Genomic DNA, 25,777 nt, shown 5'->3' on the forward strand with positions numbered 1-25,777 from the left:
GGAACGCACTGTACGGCAGCAACAATGTCTTCACTTCCTCTCAGGTCCAAGAGCAGATTTCAACATGAGAATGAAACGTCTTTTGAGTCATAGTTTGCATCTTAACAGGCACTTGAGTATCTCACATGATGATGGAAAAAGAGCACAATACAGTAAACATTATGACAGATAATGCCTTTGTATATTCAGAACAGACACATTGTTTAGAAAGTTGAATCATCAGAACACATAGGTCTAAATAACATGAAAGTTTGGGATATTTTACACAAACCAGCCACGAGATCTGCTCCTCCACAATCATTTAACAACGAATGGATGTAAAACAGTCTTTGTCCAAAGTGAAACCAACACCCAGAAACTCTCTTCTGACACTTTTGACTTATTGAGGACACAAAGTCCTAAAAGAAGACAGAAGTCTGCAGAACATTTTACAGTAAAGGCACCAACTGTTCCACTTTAACAGGAAAGACTGGGCCAGAATCTTAAATAACATGCATATGAAAATCATAGGTGTTCTGTGAAACATTGTAAATTCAGTTTAATGGGGAAAAAATGCTGAAAAAGCCTTTGGGTTAGTAAAGTTACCGTGAAGGTACTGCGGCATCCCCATGACATCTGTTCCACCTGAGCAGGTGTTTTAAGCATCTGGACTAGAACAAACAGAACTTCACTCACCCTGAACATGTAGCTAAGGCATGTGCTTATTATGTGAAATAAAACAGGGGGGACTGCAGTCTAATGGCAACACACTGTGCTGCAACCTATGATTTGATTAACACTTACAGCTTATTTGTTCATACAGTCATAATTAATTTTGTCTTAAGTGCTAGAGTTGCAAGTCTCAATAACTCATGTTCCAGCTCATCTACTGCAGCACCGTGGCTTTTAAACATATCGTCACATTTCATCACAGACATAAACCATCACATGACACCCCTCTGCTAGTGCAGGGGACCTTCTGGTGCAGGAGGTTGGAGAAGCAGCTTGTGACCAAAGGGTCCCTGGCTCATTTCCCTGGACCGGCAGATAAACTGTTGCCTGGTGTGCCCTTGAGCAAGGCACTTAGCCCCCCACTCTCTCCCCAGCCACCTGACGTGGCAGCCCACTGCTCCTAGTCTGTGGTGTGTTCCTGGATGTTCAGTTAGTGATGGATTAAAAGCTGAGGGTCAGTTTCAGTATGTGTTGTTAATATATACTGACAAATAATAGAGATTCTTCTTCTATTTCACTTCCTTTTTAAATGCACAGCACAATTTATGCCAGTAGGGGTCTTTCCATCAAAATAAGAACAAGTGGTGCCAGGCACAACAAACCCTGCCCCTCGCATGTTTTGTAGCTTATTTTGGCATCGATCCAGCTGATATCATCATGTCTATGTGTGTGCTGATGTCAGCATATCAATTGCCTTTATGTATGTGCCAAGTTTGAAGTAAATTGAAACAAAATGTATGTTTTTATAGACGTGAAATTTCGGTCATTGTAAGTAAATGGGAGAAAAAAAAAGATTTTAAAAATTCCTAAAAAATTTTAACTTTGACGTACTTTTCCCAAAATGTAATGACATCTATTCTGGGTCACTGGCAATCTATAAGCCCAATTTGGTATAAATTCAACCAATAGTTTTGCCGGTACAGACATTTTAAATTTCGTCCATTACAAGTAAACGGGGGAAAAAAAGATTTTAAAAATTCATAAAAAATTGTAACTTTGACCTACTTTTCCCAAAATGTAATGACATCTATTCTGGGTCACTGGCAATCTATAAACCCGATTTGGTATGAATTCAATCAATTTTTTTTTTTCTGCTAGAGTGTTAACAAACAAACAAACAAACCAAACCAAAAACAATACCTTTTGCCTCCCCTTTGGGGGGCGGGGTAATAAGGACACAATACAACACATAGTGAAATAGTGTGGGATCATGATGGTTCTTTTCTCCACCACTCCTGATAAAAACTGTTTTCCATGACTCAGTTATGTCTACAGATGAGTTATGTATTAAAGTTATTAACATTAACTTTAAATATGTACTCTATAGTCATGTTGTGGGCTTTCATGCCAGTAGCATAAACTAATGGTAGGTATTTAACAAAATAATTAGAATAAATAAAATGAGGTATTTTTCCTGAAATTAAACATTTGATATAATGTAAGTTAAATACAAACACCAAACACTGAAAAGTGAAACCACTTTTCCAAGATTTTGTGTAGAGTCACACTCAGGCTGCATCTGAATCTGATCAGTGATTAGTAATTACAGCTTTCAGTTACACATTTTATTAGGTCCTCATGGGGCAGATTAGAAATTCCTCAACCTGAAAACACAGGCTAGGAGTTCATACAGAAGTCTCATGTCCTGTCTGATCACACTGAATCACAATATGCTGAAAGAAAATTATAGATTTTTTTGCTCAGTGAGCCTATAAAACTATAAAGAACTGCATCGTTAACAATCAAAGACCTAAACAGCCGGCGGCAGCAAAAACTACCTACTGATCTAATGTTTAATAACATTTGAATCACTCAATCTATCAATACATTGAAATAATTCAAATCAAATGCAGTCTCTCAGCTCTTCCATCATCAGATATGATTCATTTCAATGTACAATGAGACCTTCAACGAATCATCTTCTGCAACATCGATTCACCAATAAAACCCTAATAACAATGGTTGTAGATGCTACTTTTTTTGTTCAGCTAATAATATATTTTGTTGAAAAAGTCAATTTTTTGTCGTTTTTTCTCTGTTTAGATTTAAATACCTTTGGATTTGCTCTGAGCTTTAATGAAAAACTGCATGGTCAGTAAATTAAATTGAGGAAAATACCTGATTTTCACTGAAAAATGCAAAATGCAGGAGATAATATTATAACAAATGGTAACAAGTGGTGCCAGGCACAACAAACCCCACCCCTAGCACTTATCACTTATTGTAGCTTATTTTGGCATCAATCCAGCTGATGTCATCATGTCTTTCCATGTGGCGATGTCAGTGTATCAGCTGCCTCTATATATGTGCTAAGTTTGAAGTAAATCGAAACAAAATGGATGTTTTTGTTTTTTTTATAGATGTGAAATTTCTCCTTTAATAAGTAAATGGGGAGGGAGGCTAAAAAATTCATAAAAATTTTAACTTTGACCTATTTTTCCCAAAATGTAATGACATCTATTCTGGATCACTGGCAATCTATAAACCCAGTTTGGTATGAATTCAACCAATAGTGTTGCTGCTACAGACATTTGAAAGTTCGCTCATTATAAGTAAATGAGGCAAAAAAAGATTTTAAAAATTCATAACAAATTTTAACTTTGGCCTGCTGTTCCCAAAATGTAATCAGATCTATTCTGGGTCACTGGCAATCTACGAACCCAATTTGGTATGAATTCAACCAATAGTTTTGCTGCTAGTGTTAAGAAAACAAAGAAATGAACAAAGAAACAAACAAACCAAACCAAAAACAACAGCCCTTGCCTCCCCTTTACAGGACAGAGTAATAAATCTCTTAACAAAGATTGTCACAAAAGTAGTTCTAGTTCTTTAAGGGTTAATAAAGTTACAAGTGAATTACCAACACAGATTTTAGTTTTTGTTGTAACAGTGTCACAACTTTTCTGGAAATGGGGTTTGTATGCAACATAAGTGCAATTGATGCATTTTAATACAGAAATGAAACATGTTATAGCTGATTTAACTGCATGTTGCAGTGATTATGGGACACAACAGCAGTAAACAGATGATTTATGGAAAAACTATCACTTACGTTGTGAATCTGCATACCTATTACAGACGGTCCATGTTGGTGAGATCTGACGGGCCTTGGTTTTGATTCCAAGCACGTATTCTGAGCAATCAAACAGAGATCTAAACAACAAGGTTTTAGATTTGTAGCAACCCCCTCAGTCAACCACGTAGCCAAGGTTTCTGTCAGATACATGAGGAAAGACAGGAGCGGCGTCTGGAGGAGAGAACCAATTAGTTTGCTCTCCACAGCTTGTCACCTGACAGTCTGCTCATCCACCGCCTGATGGAAGAGTCTCTCCAGCCTGTTCATTCAAACCAATTAGGGGCTGGAGGTGTATTACCACACACTCATTACCTGTCTCTCACAGTCCTCTGCTGCTCTCCATATCGCAGCTCATTGGTCTGTAGAAAGTCTCAGAGTCCTACCCTTTCACATCATCTTGACTATTTTTATATGATCTGTCATTCCCGTTTTCTTAGAGGTGGTCTGTTTGCCTTTCTCTCTCTCTCTCTCTCTCTCTCTCTCTCTCTCTCTCTTTTTTTTTTTACGTTCTTCTTCTCTCATTTGAAAGGGAAATGAAGGAATGAGCCCAAATTCCTCCTCATCAACAGACCTTAAGAGAATAGCATCTGTTCTATGAATGACTATAAATCCATACGGACACATATTACAGTTTGAGTTACAGTCAGCCCAAAGACAAGAATAATTAAAGATGCGTGTCTTCATAAACTCATGGGATAGACGGAAATGCCTTACAGCTCCAAATGAAAACAATGCAGACACATCAAAACACACACCGCATAGACAAAAGGCTCGCTTCTCAAAATTTCCCCTCTCTGCTGCCAGACAGTACAGTAAAACAAACACTTTGATGTGTCTGAAGGCTGAACTCATGTCAGTGTGTGTACGGCCTTGCCAAACAGTTTATCCGTGTGTGATGGATGACATATCTGGAATGATCCAAATACCCACATTCCCTCTTGCAAAACAACCTACAAACTGTGCAACCATAAACCCTGCAACCAAATTTGGAGAACATCTTGAGTCAGCACTGTGATGGTTGGAATACCCACTGTGACTGCAGCGGTGCTGGAAAGAAGACATTTTATGTGAAGAAAGACAGAAGAGAACAGGACTAAAACAGTTTAACTTTCTAGAATCAGCATTACAAACTGCTGTTAAAGTGGTTGAAGTGAAACACAGCCTAATAATGACCGCCCAGTTCTCCTGCTCCAGGTATTTACATACATCTTTATTTATTCATAAATGCTGCACAGTATGAACAGCCCCCTTTTAAATCCCTACTTGGCCTGTGTTGACTTGTTAAAAGGTCAAATCACGACTAATAAGAAAAAGTTGCTTCGATTAACAGGAAATAATGATTACTTGATCTCTCCTAGTAAATATCAGGAAATCTTATTGAGTCCAGATGGAGCAGCTACCGGCTCCATACAGAGATGCTTGGATTAGCTGCTATAACTTCTGTCTCTTCTTATAAAAAAAGAAAAAAAAAAAGCTGTTGAAGCATGACTTCTAAGAAAGAAACAGAAGAACACCTACTATCTTGCGTCTTTTTTACAAATGTGGATTTACACCATAATAGTGTAATTTTGACAGACAGCTGTGTCGAAGTAGATTACAGGTTGTTTTTTCAGTTATCCAGTTACCTGCATGTAAGGATACAGATTTTTATGGGTGGGAGGTCATGCTGTAGCTCTGCAAGTAGAAAACAGAGAAGAATAATGGCGGAGTATGGCAGAGGTGATCACACCACCGCTTTAGCTCTTATCTCTTCTTCTACAACAGCAGCTGTGTTTAATATACCTGTAAATTACACCCACGAGACTGCCAATGTCCCAGACCCACCACCATAATATCACTATAATTGCCAGTACTTGGACATGTAACTAGTTAGTTGCACGTATAGATTAGAGTGCAGTGGCACTATTTTACCCTATACTGTAGAGAGAAAATTGTCAGTTATCATGCAATGTACATTTGCTTTTTACACTATAAAAAAAAAAAAAAAACTGAACAAAGAATCTTGACAGTGTATGTTTTTTTTTCTCCTGGACACACCACAGCGTCTTCTGATTCAAACGATGTAAACCTCTCTTATTTTTCTTAATCACTTTAATAAACCACACTGACTCCATTTTTAAACTAACAAAGCCTACATAAAGTTATATACAATACTGAGGTCTGCAGTGGCTCTTTAGCTTTTGTTTACAGCAGGGTCTGATCAAGTGATAACACATGAACACATTTCGTGTTCAACAGTCTCTGTCATGTAAGCAGACTAACTTATGCACGTGTTATACATATTATAGTAGGTATTTATATGCACTTTAACATTATGTATAACAAAATTTGGGGAGATAAAATTTTTTAGGTGAAAAAAGTCAAATTACTACTCAGTAACACGAGGACTTGAAACGGACATACATTTTCTAAGCTTTACGCAAACATTCAAAACATGTGGTTCTCGACAGAAACTGAAATCAAGTAGGACAATAGGTTTTAGATATTATGTTCAACTATGCTGAAAAGACATTTTGGAGTAAAATATTGAAAAGTCTCTGTTTTATTGACATGAGAATGTGTTAACACGTGGACAGGTTGCCATAGTAACACATGGACGACTCTTTACCATTGTATGAATTACCCAAAATGTTGACTTATTTTTAAAACAAGCCAGATATAATCACAATGCCTTATTTAATGTATTTAACACTAACATAGTGTTATTTAGAACTTGTGCTGGTCCATACTGATATAGATAAATTACAAATAAAGAGTAATTTCTTGGTAACAGTTCACAGATAGTCTATTTAAATGTGACCAGTGTATGAATTCACAAACTCCAGAATTTTAATTTTCTCAAAGTAATAGACAGTCTTTTGCATGTCTTTTTGTTAATTTAATGCAGCCTAGCAGAAGGTTCAGAACTTCTCCTGTACTGTGTAAGTGGTATTTTAAAAAGGATAACAGTTCCATAAAATACAGATCTTTAGCTAAAAAATGAGCCCACTTGATAAATGATGTGTGCAAATTTGCTTTTTCATGTGGATGTTCACTTTTGCTTGATCGGACCCAGCAGCAGCAGTACACAACACTTTTTGCTTAGAAATGCTGTCAGCTGAAATTAGAAATCAATGAACATAACACAGACTCAAACACAAACTTCATGTACACAATGCAAGTCCTCCATACTGCACCTTTAAGTGTCTTGTAACTGACAGTAAGCCGAAAACAAAATATTTTCTGAGACGTTTATTTTTTCCCACAAATCCCCTACCATTGCAACCCTAATATGGATACAGTGATTTTTTATGGATCAGAGGTCATACTGTATCACTGCATGCAAAAAACTAAAATAATAAAAACGACAAGGCATGACAGAAGTGATCTCACCACCACCTCGGCTCTTATCTCTCTTTCTACAACAGCAGTTGTGTTTAACACACCTGTAAATTACTCCCACAGCACTGCCAATGTCCCAGACCCACCCCCTCCTCTGTAATAACACTATAATGATGCCACTGTTAGTTCAGTGCTGAGGTAGTATGCTTTATGGACTGACCTCAAAATCAATTCTGCAGCACCTTGGGTCTATTAATGGATCTAGTTCTTGAAACTCCTCTCCTCTCCTCTCCTCTCCTCTCCTCTCCTCTCCTCTCCTCTCCTCTCCTCTCCTCTCCTCTCCTCTCCTCTCCTCTCCTCTCCTCTCCTCTCCTCTCCTCTCCTCTCCTCTCCTCTCCTCTTTTGTCATACTCCAATATTTCTTCTCACCTCTTCTCTTTCACTTTTTGCTTCAGGAATTCACTATGGACAGTAAATTACACACCCCCACCTCCTCTCGTTCAGACTGGTTCTTTGACAAAGCAGTGGACTCTGTGCAGCCCTGTGGCACACATTAACCTCATAAAGGGAAAGTAATAGAGCCTGTCTCAGCTGACACACAATAGCCATGAAAAAAATGCATCACACCACTATACCCACAGGTAAACTCGACTCAGTAAAACACACCCATATGGCAGGTAATGTCGACCCCTCTGCAGCAGACAATTGTGATGGTACACCTGTTTAACACCGTGAATTAAAGTGACTTACTTTTCATTTTATCCATAAAGCCAACCCTTATGACACTAAAATGAGAATATTTTACCCTCTGCTGCACTGTGAAATACACATTCAGGGTACAGATGCCTTAAAGTTTACTGAACATGTATTAGAGATGACACATGGGTGGAAAAGTAACAAATGGAATCTGAGATTTTACAGGTCACAAGGTAAAAAGATAGTGATAGATGCAGAAATACAGACACCCATGACTGAACTAACTCAAAAGACTCTCTATAAAGATGGATGCATCAGTGCTGTTTTGTCCTGCATTCTGTACTCCCATTGGTCATTGTAGCTGACAAAAGTTACTGGATATATTTTGCACTTTGAGTTTTGGCTTCACCGTATCCATCCATCTGTGTGTACAGTCTATGCCTCAACTGGAAAAAATCTACTCATAATTATCTTCATGCTGCTGGACCCACTGGGAAACCCGACTCAGTAAAACACATAAATATGGCAGGTAACATCTTCCCCCCTACAGCAGACAAATGTGATGGTACTTAATAGTCCTGAAAAAAAATGACTTACGTTAACAATTTCTTTGCTGTCCCTGGTGCAGTTAATGCAGAAATGAGGAGGGTTTGTGGTAGGGATGAAACAGAGGCATACTTGGGGATTTGGGAGCACATTCCTGGACAGAAAAGAGAAGCTGAGTCTATTCCAGTGGTTAATTAGAGGAGTCTGTGGGAAACCCCTAAATCTGAACCCGCCTCAGAAAAACCACACCACTCCAAGTAACAGTGGCCATGTTCAATGGAAGCCATTGTTCAGAGGCCAGAATGGAAGATTCCACTGCTTACGTCCAGTCGTCGGAGCTGTCATCCCCACTATGAAAGGCTGATGCAGAGAACACCGCCTCAGTAATAAAAACAGATGACAGAGGACGATAACACAATTAAAGGGGCAATACATTGATTTTTTATGTCAAACTCACTTTACGAAGGAGTTTGATGAAAAGATTAACTAAGTTGCATTATGGGAAATGTAGGATATGAGATGACTTGTCGTTCTATTACTATTTGTCCCTGTAAGAACAAATGCACTGTTTTTCAAGATTTACCAGTTGTGTGACACTATCATACTATCTCCATATCCCAGAGGGCTTATGTTTCCATCTGGGTCAAAGAAAAACCTTTTGCTGCATCAACAATAAAGCTGATTTTTAACCTAATTACGGATTTAGCTGTTTTCATTCAGAAACAGGGGTATGCTCAGAAAAACACTGAAGGTTAATTTTTATAGTGAACCACATGTAAGACTTTCTTTTCATCCACTTGTTAGAAGAATCTTAAAGGAAAGTATATTTTTGACTGCCTTCAGCGTTTCTTTAAATAGCTGCAGTACACTTCTGTGACTCCAACATATGCAGATACATGAGAGGCACAAACCAGGGGGAGACACATTTGTCAGCCACCAAAGATTTTGCCATGCAAGTATTCTGTACTGTAACATCATGGTCATTGTTGCAAATCAAGACTCTCTGGTGACGGTGAAGGAGAAAAAGACCCTGCAGTGCAAACTGCTGTCTATCACAGACAATGACAGTTACTAACTCTTCTGCACCATAATGGAGAAGGGGAGTTTGTTCAGCAGCAGATTGCTGTCACAGAGCTGTTCAACAGACAGACTTAGGAGATCTGTGGTCCCCAGAGCGATCTATCTAAATCACTGAGGAAGACTCCTTCATAGGACGGTTAAATTTGCCTTATTTTTAGATTAACCAGCAGCGACAGCAATATACTACACAGAGAGTGCGGGTTTAAGTACGTCTACAAAAATGAATTTAAAAGCCTAAAGCCAAATTTTACAACAACTAAAACTCAAAGTACTTCTGCTCTGTGAAATACAAAATCATCTTTACATAGTACAAATGCTGTGGTCAAGCATCGATGAAAACTTCTAAAATAGACTTTAAGTTGAAACAAAAAAAATATTGGAAATCACACATCATGGCTAGTATCTGATGTGAAGAGTACCAGATTGAATCTGAGATGTGGTTTTTAGCCTGATGGTTCACAATGAAAAAATAATCCCTCTAGAAAGAAGCTAAACATTATTATGTGTGTATCTAGATTGTCTTCTTTTATAGTTTTTCTCAATGGCTAAGACATATTTCAGAAAATGAAGATTCCAATTCCTAAAACTCTGAATTGAAATGCATAATTACACACTCATCTTTAAATTTTCGGGTTAAAAGCAAACGCATCAGTCGTCATAGAAAAAGCCATGTAACATTCATTCCAAACACTACTTTAAAAAATCGTTACTACAATGAAAAATGGAGCTTATAAAGACTTCACTGAAATAAAATAGAAAATACTGAAACTGAGTGAAAATGAAGATATGCTGTATAATATGAGGACCTGTTAAAGAATACAGAACACAGTGCTGTAAAACCATTGTACATGTATTATTCTGCCTTCAATATCCTGTTATATTTGGTCCAGATCAGATTTTCATTAACATCGCAGGTGAAGCTGAAGAGAGAACTACTTAAAGTGATGGGAAATAGAGAAAACATTTCAGGAAATGTATCTTAGTGATAGTGGTGATCTGTAAAAGACATACAGTAGATTAACCCAAAGCAAAATCATCTTCAGTGTATGAAGCAATATAAAACGTAAAGAACTGTACATAAAGAAAGAACTCACTGTTATATCTCTAGACCACAGATTTGTATCAACATCACAACGATATAGGAGTCCCTTCTCCCCACAGCAGAGACAAATGACTAATATATTTTCATTTCTGAAGATCTGGATTATAGAAGTTTCTGTGACTCTGTCCATGATCATCACTGACATCCTACGGACAAAAACATGGTCAACTACAAATATGTATCCCCTTCATTTTCATCTACCTTCAGGACTGTGCAGATCTGAAACAAGCCAACTGACCCCTGTGTCATTTATCTGTTTATCCTGAGGCTCTGATCTCTCTGTGAACAGTTTTGACTCAGTGTTTCCACACAGAGAACTGTGTGATAATTGTGTTTGAAATGTGATGACTTCAGTTAATTATACTGAGTGCCAGCACTTTGTAAATGAGCAAACGCTCCAGTCAGTGATAAATGAAGGGTTTGTGTTTAGAGTTTTCAACCAAAAGATCAACTCACTTCATTCATGTGTGAAACAGGAGGAGGGTGTTTACAGATTTGGGAGATGTGTTGTAATGGCTTGTGAGTTTTATTTAATACAACCAGTAGTTTAAGAGAAAGACTGTGAGAAACGTTAGATATATTTTCTTAAAATGAGATTCTTATGAAAACATACTCGACAAGAAAAACTAAATTACTTTCTTGGAGTAAAATCACTGTCAAACTACTTATTAGAATCTTCAGAATAATTATTTTGCCAATTATAAATAATTTCTTATATTACTATGTAAGTATAGAAAATATGTATGCAGCTAAATAAAACAATATTCAAAGCATCAAACTTGATTGGAAAATTAAATGCCACTGTGTCAATAAAGTGAATGTATGACTCACTGCAGCATGGAGCCTCAAAGATTAATTTGTCTTATTGCTATGCATGAAAATTGGAATCGTGTTGATACAAACGAAGAGTCGATCTCAGCAGTACCCTGCTGGGAATATTAACACAGCTTTCTATATTCTTGGTTTACTCTATTAGTCATAATGGGAGGCAGTTACTGTAAAGCTCGTAAAAATGCTGAATAGAACAGAAACTGCTGATTGTTTAATTCCTATTTCCAATACAATTTGCATAATTCAGAATCAAATAGCTCATGGAAATTTCTTTGAGTAGCCTATAGTCACTTTGGAGTTCAATTTCATTGTCAAAGAAAGACTAGAAGGAATTTTTTTGACTTATTTTTGATGTAAAGTGTAAGTGTAAATAATCAGCCTATGTAGTACAAGATAAATGTGTTGTAATCTAATTAGATCCTTTTATGTGTGAAATTCAGGTTGAAAATAGACGTTCTTTAAGAAAAAGAAACCACTCTCACCGACTATTGATCCAAGTGTCTGTTTGCTGTGAGCAACGTTACAAGGTCTGTGAATAAAGGTGTTTGTTTGAGTTGGCTTTTCTAAAATAAGAATGCAGAAAAACTCTTCTAACAGAACACATGAGCCGTTGGGAAGGGAGGCCTCGTCTCCTGGGATTTTGGTGCAGAACATCTGGTTTGAAGTAAAATTTAGTCAGACAATAAATACATTTGCAGGAATCCGGTACAGATACAGCACATACAGCAGTGTGTGTTTGTTTATTTGTATATATGCCTGAGTATGTAGGGTACAGTAATTGGCAACCTGATAAATATTTGTGTAGATCCTCCACAGTAGGAAAAAATACAGAGGCATGCTTTCAACACTAATGCCTTCAGGCGGCAGACCAAAAATAATTCAGGGATGGAGCCCACTTACATGCCTGATGTCAACACATGAGGGGGCCTGGGGAGGCGATGAAGATGCATCACCAAAAACATTCAAACGTAACATTCACGCAAAGGTTTAACTTGTGAGGTAAAGTGGAGAAATAAATGAGCAAAGGAAATATGCGATGAAAGCACTGGATTTCCTTGTGTAATAATTTCACAACAAAAAACAGATGGAACACGTTATCAAGGAAAGTTGAGCAAGATACTTTCCAACTTTAATGTCATGCTTTGGGTATAATCTCATTTGTGAAATCCATGTTCTCCCTAATGATGAATTCATGCACTGAATTGATTCATTTTAGAGTAATTGGAAACAACCTGGGCTGCGGCGCTCGGTGGAATGACACCAAAAAGTAAACAGCGAGGTGTGTCGAGATGTGAGCCATCTGTTGTATCTGGAAGAAGCAGTGTGAGATTCATCATGGAGGCCGATGTGTGGACTGCTACATACAGACGCATGGCAAACTCTGACCATAGAGCAGAAACAGTGCAGAACTATTTCACAACTGTTATCAAATATGTCTCATCAGTCAACTGAACTCAGCTCCATCCATCTTAATGTGTTATTTGCAGTGTATTTATCAATATTTATCTGACACTATACCTGCTTATATTGTAAATGATCGTTCTGTCTACTTAACTATTTGGTTTTTACAGCTGGCTCAAGACTTTTTAGCCTAAACTTTACTCGAAAACAGATTCTGTCTTTGCATAAACTGGAGGAAACATTATAGCTCAGAAAACCAAGACTATAATCAGCAGTGAAATTAAAAGAAATAATACATATTAAAAAAATTTAGAGAATTTTCAAAATCAAAAAGCAATTCAGTGGAAAACTACTATGAATAATATAAACGCAGGTAAAAATGGCTTAGTTTCAGTTTTTCTCCAGTGTTTGCTGGTTAATGGTTAATAGTCCCTAAAACTAAAATGCATTAGCTGAATATAAAACCTTTAATAAACAATGATTTGTAAACCATATTTGAAGTCAAGCATACTTTCATTTTATAAACTTCTATACATCAAAACTTTTTATAATACCCAAAAGCCTAAATAAAAGCTAAATTATTATCCCATAATCTAAAGCTAAAATTAGTTTGGCATACCGTAATTTCCGGTCTATAAGCCACTATTTTTTTCCACACGCTGTGAACCCGCGGCTCAAAAATGATGCGGCTAATTTATGTTTTCAGGGCTAACGATCGATGCAGCTGCCAAAGAAGGAAATAGAGCTGCTGCACGTAAGCTTGACATCAATGAATCGATGGTGAGACATTGGAGACAGGGTGGGTGCAGCTTATAGTCAGGTGTGGCTTATAGTCCGGAAAGTACGGTACATAAAACCTAAACTTTTATTATTACCCTTATGACAGCCTCATTTGCAGTATAACGGGAAAAAAACACAGATATTAGTGACGATTAAAAAAAAAAAAAAAAAGAGTTAATTCGGGAAATGGTAAAAAAAAACCTGACACATTGCAATTAAAATGGAATTACCGTCAGAACAAGCAAAAGAATAAAATTATAAAGCAAGTAAAATATAAAATGTTCAAATCAGCTAAAACAGGAACAATTATGAGGGAAATATTGTGAAATTAAAAATCTGAATTGCTCTTCAGATAGAAATTATGTCATCTTCAGCTTCCTCTGCATGCTGTTCCATGTTGCAGGTGCATGATGAATAAAACTAGATTTTCCACAATCAACACAATGAAATCATTTGAGTGTGTTTTATGGACACTCCTATGAAAAGGTAGTAATGAGGTGATATAGGGAGGTAAAAGACCAATAAGAACTGAACTAAAACAAAACTGAAATCAAATGGCATTGAACATTTTAACTTTGAAGTAAATAATTAAAATAGAGCAATCCTGATGCAGAGCTGTAAGTGCAGATTCCATTTGTTCCTTGTGAGGCCTTGGAAAAGTGAACAGTTCCGTCCTGATGTTCAAAGCGTCTTCAGCCCATCAATCTTAACAGAGGCCTGTGTGAAGCAGATGATTCGTAGAATCTGCAAACTGTTCTGCTTATCCTCTGCTCTGCTGGAATGTCACGGTTTGCATCCTCTGGATACATGGGGGGTATTCTGCACTTCGTCAAAACTCATTTTCCTCCATGCCTAGTCCATTCTCTTCTGGGAATGGATTTAAACTGCAGCCAAGGCAACAATATGTACCAGCAGCAATAAAAAGTCTCCGCTGCTGAAGCAATGAAGCATTTTAATAGGATGAGCTGAGACTGTTGTGAGGGCAACCAGGCTTCCTCTGCCTCACTGTCTGTCTCTTCCTCTCTGTCTGAGTGTTACAATTGTTTGAAGCTTGGACTCAATGGGGATTTGGATAATTTAAGGTGAAAATGCAGGGTTAGATGTGTGGAGAGGATACATGTGGGAGATGAAGGAGTGGAGTTCTTAACGTCTGATCATTATCTGCACCTCCTGTTGCGACACGTCGACCACAACATCCAGATAGTGGCCTTGAAACACCTCACTAGGGAGAATTGTACTAAACATTCTGTCAGAAGTCATTTTTGGTTTCAGTGAGGACAGACAGTGAAAATCTTTCACACATGAGCCCAGTGTGTGCCACTAATGGAGACATCCATCTACCCTCCACCACATGAGAGGGTATTTCTGTCAGACTTCAGTCAGACACCTACTATCACCACCTCACAACATCTCAACATGTCTTTCTACTATCTCAGCTGTTCAGTAGCAGATCTGAGCTGAGGAAATCCTCACAAGTGGGCTGCTTGTTTCGACTTTTCCTGGGCTCAAAGACTGATCTTGTCCAGATGCACAGATTTCAGATGAAACAGTCTGTGTGTCTATAAAACACAACCAGGAAACAATATTTCACCATGTTCATAACACATAATATCTGCTGCAACATCTGGGGGTGATGAACACAAGATGCCCTCTGAAGATATGCAGACACTCTTGTTTCCTACAGTCCAAACCCCCCCCCCCCCCCCCCCAAAAAAAAAAAAAGAGTACTGTGGGGCACACAAAGTTATGATAAGAGGCCCATGTGAAGGAAATGTGGGAGAAAAGTACAGTGAGAAGGAGCGATAACTTTGAAGAATATCTTCATTAGTCATTTTCTCCTATACTCCCAAGCTAATAAAAGCCTCTCATATAATGTGCTCTTAACCCAATTCTTGACCTAGACACAGGAAATCCATATGAAACACTGTGTTCATCAAAAACCATCTGGGAAGCGAAGACTGTGGGAAGGAAATAGTTAAATAAGCTCTCTGGCTTTCATGAACCTAATTTGCATACCGAGACATATCACTCTGAATGATAGGAATAATATCATCTCTGTGGCAGAGCGTCATACCGAAAGCAATTCAAAGGTTGGTGTCATGGTTAAAGTACTCTCAGTTCTCCCTGAATTGGCTTTCACTGTCTTGCTCTGTGAAGTTTCATTCAGATAAAGCTCGTCTGGAAAATTTAAGTGCAGAGGAATGTCTGTTGAATATGTAGCCTGTCTCAGAGTTGGCATCTTTCTTGTGGCTTCCTTTTCTGGTTCTGCTCCATTGCCTGTCTGCCTTTATACCTTCCTGGCAGTATGCATCATGGGCTGCATGGTGATGCCACTGCAGCCATCTGCCACCCAAACCAACAGCATGGACATCACCAGCTGGCACCCAGGGCGACACTTCTGTCTCCTCTGCTAATTGACCTGAGGCACTCTGAGGTCAGCTGTCATCTGACGACTCTGACCCTGAATGAATGCCATAACATGAAATCTGTAATGCACTACAATGCCTTCCCGGTGAACCACAAATCCTGAAAAGGTTCCAAAAAGACTGAAACAAACATAGGTCAACTTCCACTGCCCAGTAAGGATATGAAAGTGGATGTGTCACCCAGCTGTTCACCATGCACCTAAAGAGCAGCCAAAATCAGAGAGGGGGGGGGGTTCTTCCACAAAATCCACTGGGCATCTACTGCCACTCACATGTCTGTCAGTTCATTACTGGGCTATGCGCTCCATTACAAAGCAAAACAAATAACTACAGAGTCATTATTTATTTAAGGCCATTACCAACCACTGCAGAACAAAGGCAGCTGATGTGCCAGTAAGTACTTCTTATCCCCATTCAGCTATTAAATGCAGACACACTGAACTGAAATTGAAAAATGCAAAAGACTCGATAAATTAAACACTTAGTAAAAAAAAAAAAAAAAAAAAAAAGAAAAGAAAAAAGTACCCTTGTTATGGAGTAAGTAAAACAGTGCAATATAGGGCCATGTCATTTATAGCTGTAATAATTCCAGTTATTAGCATTGTTTGCCTTTGTGTATATATATTTGTCATATCCGATGATTTGACTTTGCTGCTTATGATTAAAATTATTGGCCTCTTTTTTAGTTATCTCTGAAATATGAATCTAATTATACACTCAATATAATGATAGCAAATTCTGCATTGATGTAGATTTAATCTAAGGTCTCAGTAATGCAATTAAAATGTTATAAATTCCTGATTTCAAAGTAGGTGCTGACATTAGTTCATTGTGATTTAAGAGGATAATGAGAGGGTAGATGAAATTGTTGGATCTCCAGCTGTCTCTGGGAACATCACCACAAAAGTACCCAGACGCTGGTATTTACATCTGGCATCAGACCCTAGGAGTACGACCGATGCCATGATTAGTTCTTTAACTGGAGGAAGTCTAGTGAGGAAGAGGAACAGAGAGGGAGACGAGTAAGGGGAGTGAGGGGCTGCCTCTCCCCAGCTATTGTTTGGACACAGTTCCTTTCACACCGCATTGACCACAGACAGGGCGTGGCCGAAGGAGGCCAGGCAGGGAATATTAGGAGAGGAGGGGGTGAGGTATTTGGGTGGTGGTGGGGATACAGGGGGGAAGGTTAGAGTGGATTGCAAACTGTGCATGCGTACAGTGAACAGGAAGGCGGGTGGTCTCTGGAGCATGCTACAGAAAGAGGGAGAGAGAGAAAAAGACTTGCAGTGGGTGGGATTTTGTAGTTTGGCGCTCTGTTCCCAGCCCTGCTCTTGTGAACGATGAAGTAATGAGAGACCCGGGGCCTCTGACAAACTCAGGCCAGATGGGGAGAGGATTCTTCCCCACAATTACTCTGCAGCATTAGAAGCATTTCAGCCCCTCTTCCACAGAGAACAGATAATCATTGGGTCTTTGAGGAGAACACTTAATCAACACTGTTTTACAGCAGGTTGTACAGTTTGGAGGATTTCCTCCAGTGTCCAGCTGTGTCACCTCAGTGTGTCCCTGAATGCAGCACAGTATACAACCATGTCTTAACAGCAGCTGCCAGCTGGTAATGTGAGGCTCTTGTGGTTTTGAAAGTATTTGACTGATGCAAATTCATTTCATTTCTAGTTCATCTTCAGTGTCCCACAATACTATAGGGAAAAAAATGATACCTGAATTATTTAACACTACAAAAGCTTCATGTTATTGAAATTAGGTTTAATAAATTGCACTAGTATGTAGAATTTAGAGGCATCTGGCAATGAGGTTGCAGACTGCACCCAACCAAATAACCCTCGCCAAACCCTTTCCTTCCAGGCATGTAGAACTTATGGCATTATGGCAGTAGCTAAAAATGTGAAAAAGGTGAAAAGCTTACTCTGGAGCCAGTGTTTTGTTTGTCCATCCTAATCTGCCGTAGGAAAACTCAGCGGAAGGTGATCCACTCCCTCTCTAAATATATATGGCTCCTTCCACTAACAGAATTGAACTTTAACTTCTTTATGTAATCATTAAACATTTCCAAACTGGTGTGAAAATAGTAATAAATATTTTAATGCCCAGCATTCATGTCAACCTTAACCTGTCAAGATTTCAATGACTTTGCTCATTGTAAATGAGAAAAAATAGTTACAAAATTCACCAGAACATTCATCTAACACATCAAAATCAATTTTAAAAAACACAAAAATTGGTCTAAGAAGATGCAGTTGATTTCTGTCCTTTTTTATGTACACACATATTTGCTTATTTCTTTCAATCAAAGAATTAGCCTTTTTTTTTTTTTTTTTTTTTTTTTTTTTTTTACTTTACCCTGATGACTGTACCTAGTAAGATTAATGTCTGCCTAAGTCTTGTCAGTGTTCTAACTACAAGAATACACACAAGTAACTTAACAGTGTCAGCACAAGAACTACTTCTACCTCTGTCACCAAAATGCCAAAAATATTCTCTCTCAATTTGCAGTTCTATCATCCTAACCTTCAGTCTTGACTACGACTGATGCTACAACCTGAGAAAAATGAAAACATTTTCATTCCAATGTTACTCTGCTTTTTGTGTTCAGCAGTTTGCTCCCTTTGTTTAAAGCAGACAGGAGTCAGCTGTCTGATGTTTGTGTTTTATTTAGAAAGGTTTATGGATTGGTATTGGCAGGTTCCCATAAGCCTGTGATGAGCACTTTCTCACCAACTGACTGCAGGGTCCACATCTACCTAGAGCACAAATCATGTAATATCCCATAAAGTTGTCTCACATTGATTTTGGAGGACAAAGTGTTTTCATACAGCTGCTGCATCCAGACACAAATTGATTGTAAGCAGGATATGTATTTTGCTCACAAATCAGATGGACATTGTGCATGGCAGAGGTGCAGCTGATAGGTGCTTAGGAATATTAACAAGGCCTTGAAACAGAGTGACGGATAGAGAGGACAGGACAATAATAAGAGTGTCAACTCATTACTGTCAGTAGTTCTACTAAATTATACAGGTCAGCAAAGACCTTTTCACTGAATCTGCTACATAAAATCCACAAACACTCTAATGGACAGATTGTCTTATTTCACAGAATACGCAAAAGCAAAAAGCACATAATAAAAGAGTCAAAAAACATAATGAATAAATTCTGTTGAAAGTGATTTCTTTTTTTTTTTTTGTTTGTTTTTGCTCACAGCTTGAACTGTAAGGACAGACTTCACGGGCAACAGAAACAGCAGAATGAAATGCTGTATTTATAGCCTTATTGGACATCTGTCAGAGATGTTATTTAAAACCAGAGGGAGGTGAAGCACAGCAAAAATTCTACCCTTTTGGTGCAGAATAATATATGTACACAGAGTCAGGTCATGCCTATTAAAACTCCCGGTGGCTGCTTTGATCCGGCACACAGCAAAGCCAACAAATAGACTAACAAGCACCCTGGTCTAGTGAGGGATACACACCTAAAGAACATTTAATCTCCCTAAGCCACTGGACGCTGACGCTGGCTCATCACAAACTAAACTGCCTAACCCGAGAGATCTCTCAGACGAATCATCTTCAACTAAAATCTTAAAAAAACATCCTTAAGCTAAGCGGTTTTACGGCTCATCCCTTTTTATGCAGGAGAGGTGAGGGCTTGATGGAGTTTGTAGCAAAGAAGGGAGGTGAAGGACTCGGTTCAGTTTCGTTTGATCAGCCTCTCGATCACCTGACTGCTGGCCCGGGCCTCTGGGAACAGGAAGTATGACATCACTGCCCTGACATTCAGGAATGTGGGAATGTCAGGCTGCATGTTAGAGCTGCTGGAAAGAAAACGAGACAGAGGCCAAGCGGGATGGACACAACTAATAACTCACTGCAGAGTTTTTCCATAACACTAGAATAAACAGTACGAGCTGAAGACCTGACGCATCAGCTGCACTGCAGCTACTCAGGCATGATGTTGGATAATAGACTCACTTGGCGCCCGAATGAGAAACATTAATGTAGCTTAATGCTAGTGATGTACTTCTACCAGTATGTACATTAGAAGTGCAACTGATTGGCCACTATAAAGAGTAAACTGAAAATCTTCAGGTTTGCAGATGCTCAATGAACAAAAAATGAATGTGCTGTATCGTAAATGAGCATTTTTTTTTTTTAAATGTTTATTAACACTTGAACGTCTTCCATGAGAATTTTCAATTTGTACAATGCAAATTAACTAAACACTGTGAAACTGGGGGATATTACTCTATGATTAAGGGAGAAAAAGCAGCAGTGACAGCTTCTTCAAAACCCTCATCATCAAATTTTTGGCCGCTCTTAGAAGCAGCAAACACAATAAATTACTGTAAATTACTATAGTAAAATTACTGATTTACTGTGACTTTAGCTTTTGTGGCAAAAATATACTAAATTACACATACAGCTGATACTCTTTCACATCCAACTCTTTTTTTATATACTTTTTGTACCTTTTTTCCTGTCTTTTTTTAACCTGTTCTTTTTACAGCTGCCTGCTGAAAATGAAAATGAAAGTGAAAGCAAACAAAAACAAAGTTATGAAGTGGAAGACACTAAAAGGTGCTGTTGAGGTGTTGGGAAATGATGCTGGGTGATAATTAGCATTTCCTACACACATTCTTCTAAAAGCTGAGGTTGGTGTAAATTATTAGGGAAAACTACCATAAACTCTTTGTGATATATGCATATGTTTACTTGTGTTTCAAGTGGAAATCTACACTATGATGGAGAATTTGTTCAATTCTTTTACTGATTTCTTCCTACTGGTGCAATTATAGTAACTTTAAGTGTACTTAACTTAATGTTTTCTTTTAAATGCTTTTTTTTTTTTTCCTGAAAATCGACACAACCACCTTAACAATGGATACACAACATATACACAAGAACATGATGATACATAGAAGTACATGAGTTCTCTAACAGCAAATTTCACACATATCATCTCTTGCCCTTCAGGGTAAACATTGAATGAGCAGAATCACCTGCAGCTGAACTCCATATGCCCGAAACGGAGAGCAATTTAATGGTCTCTGACAGCAAGCTGCTCAGTAGGGTATGATCTCAATAACCTCCAGTCAAATGCAGCCAAATGCAGAACGCAGACACCCTGAGGCCAAAGACCTGCAACATGAGATCTTTTTTAATCAGTGTTTACTCACTATTTCAGTGAGCCAAACATTCTGTACAGCACATGGAAGGTGAATCTCTCATGTCATCCTATACCCTGCTGGAATTTATGGTGACTTGTGTCTAATGAATTGTTCATTAAATTGATTTGGCCTCAGTGTTACTGGTGCACTGTTAAGTTCACAAACAGGATCACAAGACCTAACTTATCACAGTTGTTCCAGCCTTTACAAAATAAACTCATTAATGAATCCAAGCTGTCAGCTGCATATTATGAAAGTAGTTCACTAGCATTTGTCATAAGCGGATTTAATCAGACACAGACCACTGTCTCACACAAGTGGCAGCAAACGTAGAACAGCTATGAAGACATTACTTGTGAACAAGCGTCATTAGACTTTAAATAACTACATTTATAATAATACTTGTCAATCATGGTCTTAGAAATCACAGCAAGGCACAATCAGTATTTCTAAGAAAACTTTTAAGTTCATTCGTCATTCATCACATCTTTTTCCAGCTAGATGACAGTGCCATTGTGGCGCCAGCCCCGGTCAGTGATGTTGGCATACAGTTTCAAGCCCTAAAGCACAGTTTGAGACGTCTTGCCAGACTCTGGGAGTGAGCAGAGAAGGAGCCAGAGCTGAAGGGAGTGCAGCCCCAGAGGAGCCCAGCTGCTGCCTGGGAAACCAAACCCAGTCCAGCTCTGGCCCACGCTCCCATAACCCTAACCCCTCCTGTCTAATAACAACACTCTGTCTCTTGTTCCCTCTCCTTTCAATCTGCTGCTTTTCCACTGTCAGTACAGTTTGGATTTTAGGGAAAAGTAAGTCAGAGGAGGAACGGTGGAATGAAATTAGTCACCCCGCAGCACATTCCCCAAATACTTCTTACTATTGACTCCAAAACACTCACACATGTTCATGTTCTCACACTCACAGAAACAGGGGATTAGGCATGAACACACACATCCATGCACATACAGTGACACTCACCCCGGTAGTGGAGGCTGTCATCATGGTGGTTGTGCTGGTGGTGGTTCTCCAAAGCAGGGGGGCTGCTGGCACCCAGCTCTGCCAGTCTACGGCTGGTGGCAGAGAGCTCAGAGCGGAGGTTGGTCACTTCCTGACTGGCAGACTGGATGGCCCCATCGATTCTCTGTGCCAGCTGTTTGTTGTCTTCCATCATTTTAAGGATTTTCCCCTGAGGACCAAATCCACACAGAGCAGCATGGTGTCAAGTGGAGCATTAGAGGGGGTGAAGCTAAGACCCTTTCCTCCTCCTCCTCCTATCCCCCTCTTCTCCTCCTCTTCCTCCTCCTCCACCTGTGCTTCTTCTCTCACAGTTTACTTCACACATATACAAAAAGACTAAACGCCGGTTCCTCTTCTGGTCTCCGCTGAGCAGCACAGAGATGTTGTCTACCTGTTACTGCATAAAGAAGAACGTCTGTGTGACCAAGCTCTACACAGTCAGAGGAAGCATGAGTGTGTGCAGGGCAAAAGGGAGAGAGAGTGGTCGCGGGAAGCTGAGAGGAGAAGAGAATGTGGAGAAAGCAGAGAGAGAAAAGACAGAGCGGAAAAAGAGATGCAGCCCAGCAGGCGGAGGGGAAAGTGAGTGCTCCCGCCGAGGAGAATGTGCTGTGAGCAGCTGCTCTCAGAGAGGACCCAGCACACACTGAGATGACATGCAGCCTTTTAAATGGACTGTACCATGTGCTGCAGGACCAGGGGAGAGGGGGGTGCAGTTGGACTGAGCTGCTCTCCTGTAACTCTCCAACTACAGAGTGAGTGAGTGGATCCCACACACTATGGAGTCTGTAATGAGTTAGCGGGCAGGTCTATAATAGAGAAAAGTACAGATTGTTTCTCTGTACTTCTTCCTCTCTGCATGTCCCCACACTCAGAACTTGGCAGCAGTATTGAACCCTTTGACAAGCACTTGTCAAGCCCTCTATATCTTTTCACTCCAGCTCCCACTCTCCCTTCCTCCCGCACTCACACACACCCGCTGTCTTTTTGTCTCTCCCACCCCCTCTTTTTCATTCCATTATATATTCATCTCTTTGTCCTGGGAAAGCTCACCCCCACATCAGTAGGAAGGGAAGGGGGCTGGCTCAAGGCGCCCAAGGGGAAAACATTTTAACTCTCAGAGAAAACTTAGCAGAGGACAGAGGCACAGCCCTCTAACGGGCTAAGCACAAAGAGGGGAGGTCTGGAGAATTACAATCGAGCTGTAGCAAGAACATAGAAAGGCTTTACTTCTTTGATCAAAAACAGTTGAAAGGATTATATTTCAGCTTATCCGTGGCCCAGCAAACAAACACCGCTGCCATCATTTCTTATCTGTACAGCTGTAAAATTCCATCACACACAAAAGGTTAAAGATGGAGGAGACCATTCATCTTAACTTAAAACAATCCCGGATTTTGCTGAGCCATCACAACTTTTAATCTGCATTTGACATTTCATTTCCCAAGTAAGAAAACACACCCTGTCTCTGGCAAGGAACTGAAGCAGATGAGCGATACATCACTCAGATGCTGTCATCCAAAGCTCTGATGATAGCAGCTCAGCGCTCATTGGTATTCACACAATGACAGAAAGCGACAAACAGAGATGGGACAAAAAGTGAGCGAGACAGACGACTGTATGAGAGACAGAACTTGAAGGTTACATGAGTTTATGAGGAAGTTTGATCAGTGAAAGTATATCAGATCAGAACTGTCTCTGATGTAATGTTATAAAACTAAGACAGCTGCTCATCGGCTTCTGCGCTTTACATTTTAATGTTGAGTGATGTAAGGATATTAATAGTGAAACTATAGACACTGTATGAGTGTCAGATTTGTTTTGTGCTATTTCATATCTGCTGGCGGCTGGTGAAATTATTTTTTTGGTGGGGTGCAGTATGTAAGTCAGTTTCCGGATGCACTATAACCACATCACCACTAGGACACACCAAAGCACATGCACCACTATTTTAAATACACATTTAAAATAAAAATTAAAAACTCAGTTTGTGTTTTAAGTCATTTATTACCTCCACCACAGCTTTGTGTGTTTGCGTGCATGCGTGTTTGTTTGTTTTTTGTTTGTTTGTTAGCAAGATAACTCAAAAAGTTATGAATGGATTTTCATGAAATTTTCAGGAAATGTTGATACTGGCACAAGGAAGAAATGATTACATTTTGGTGGTGATCAGGGGTGGGGGGTGGGGGTGGGGGCCACGGGGCCACAGGGGCCCACTGATCTGCCTTGGCAGAGGTCTGCACTCTCCGAATGCTTTTCTTTTTATTTACATGTATTTTCACCCGTCTATCCTTCAAACATGCACATTTTTCTGTGAATCTTGTTAAAGTCAGGCATGTCCCTGACAAGTGTCTTTTCCACTGATAGTATGGCCGATGCATTTAGACCAGGGGTGAAGGTAGAGTGGGTAGATAGCATGATGGCATTAATAAAGATAAAGGTTCACCTACAGGCTAAATGACCTTAATGTTACCGTTACTGCCAGGATTCCAACCCCAGTCTCCCACATCGTAGTCATTAGTGTAACCCACTGACCTGTCCAGCCACAAGTGACCAGCAGTATTACCTACTGAGCTATCCACTGATATTAATATGTAGTGGACACACATCATTTTGTCTTGGTCATTTAAAAGTAGCTCACAAGCCGAAAGTGTGGGCACCCCTAGTTTAGATGGTCTTCTGTGACATTCCATTTCTGAGGAAGGTCTTCATTCTTTTCGGAATGTGACGTTTACTCCTGTGGGTGGTACTAGGGTGTCACTTTTGCACCCTGAGGCTCTCCTGTCTCTTGTATTGGAGGGGGTCTAAAGCGAATGCACCATTTATAATGAGAGTCTACCATGGTAAAGAGAGAGCCTCGGGCACAGATTTTTGCACCCCAAACAGGAAGCACGTGACCTGACTGTTCACTAAACAACCAAAAACATTTTTGAACTACACTTGAATGCAGATTATACACAGTGCTCACAGACTGTATCATGTATAGCTCGTTTATTTCAATATTCATGTTTTTGTAAAGTTATTTTATGCGATACCTATCTTCACGTGAGACCGGAGAGGCGGTGCCCTAGTGCCCTCTACTGACAAGTCGCAACTGTTAATATCACTTTTAATATATTATATTTCAGTGTATTCGTACATTACATGTAGAGGTAGGGCTGTGCAATTAATCGAAATTCAATTAAGATTTCGATTATTACACGCAACGATTACAAAAATTATGTAATCGAGAAAAAACGATTATTAATTTTGAGTTGTTTTAATTCACGCGCACGCAAGCTCCCATGAGCTTCTCTGCCCCGCCCCCCTCTAAGCTACTGCTGCCTGCTAGCCGGCAGGTCCACCCCAAGAGGAAAGTTGTACCGAGCGGTCTGGAAAAATGGCAGGAGAATCACAGCAGAAGTGCTTGGTAAACAAAAAAGGCAAGTCAAATTCAATTGTATGGAATCACTTTGGGTTTGATGAAGAAGACGAAGAGCAAAAACACATCACGTGCAAAAAGTGTTTCGTAGTTGTGTCCACACCGACCGGTAACACAACAAACCTTTTTAACCATCTAAAGTTTAACCACCGCCACCTTCATCATAATCTTTATCTTATGAAAAACTAAAACG

General features: G+C 39.4%; 1 protein-coding gene across 2 annotated transcripts in view; it reads right to left on the reverse strand.

Moving 5' to 3' along the window:
* The window catches only part of kaznb (kazrin, periplakin interacting protein b), a 141,015-nt gene that overhangs the window by 62,709 nt on the left and 52,529 nt on the right, over positions 1-25,777 (reverse strand). For both annotated transcript variants that reach the window (XM_030134595.1, XM_030134598.1), the window contains exon 4: positions 22,128-22,335. In XM_030134595.1, coding sequence (XP_029990455.1) covers positions 22,128-22,335 — 208 coding nt within the window. The remainder of the gene's footprint in view (positions 1-22,127; positions 22,336-25,777) is intronic.

Source organism: Sphaeramia orbicularis, chromosome 5, assembly GCF_902148855.1.
Source record: "Sphaeramia orbicularis chromosome 5, fSphaOr1.1, whole genome shotgun sequence".
Lineage (NCBI taxonomy): Eukaryota > Metazoa > Chordata > Actinopteri > Kurtiformes > Apogonidae > Sphaeramia > Sphaeramia orbicularis.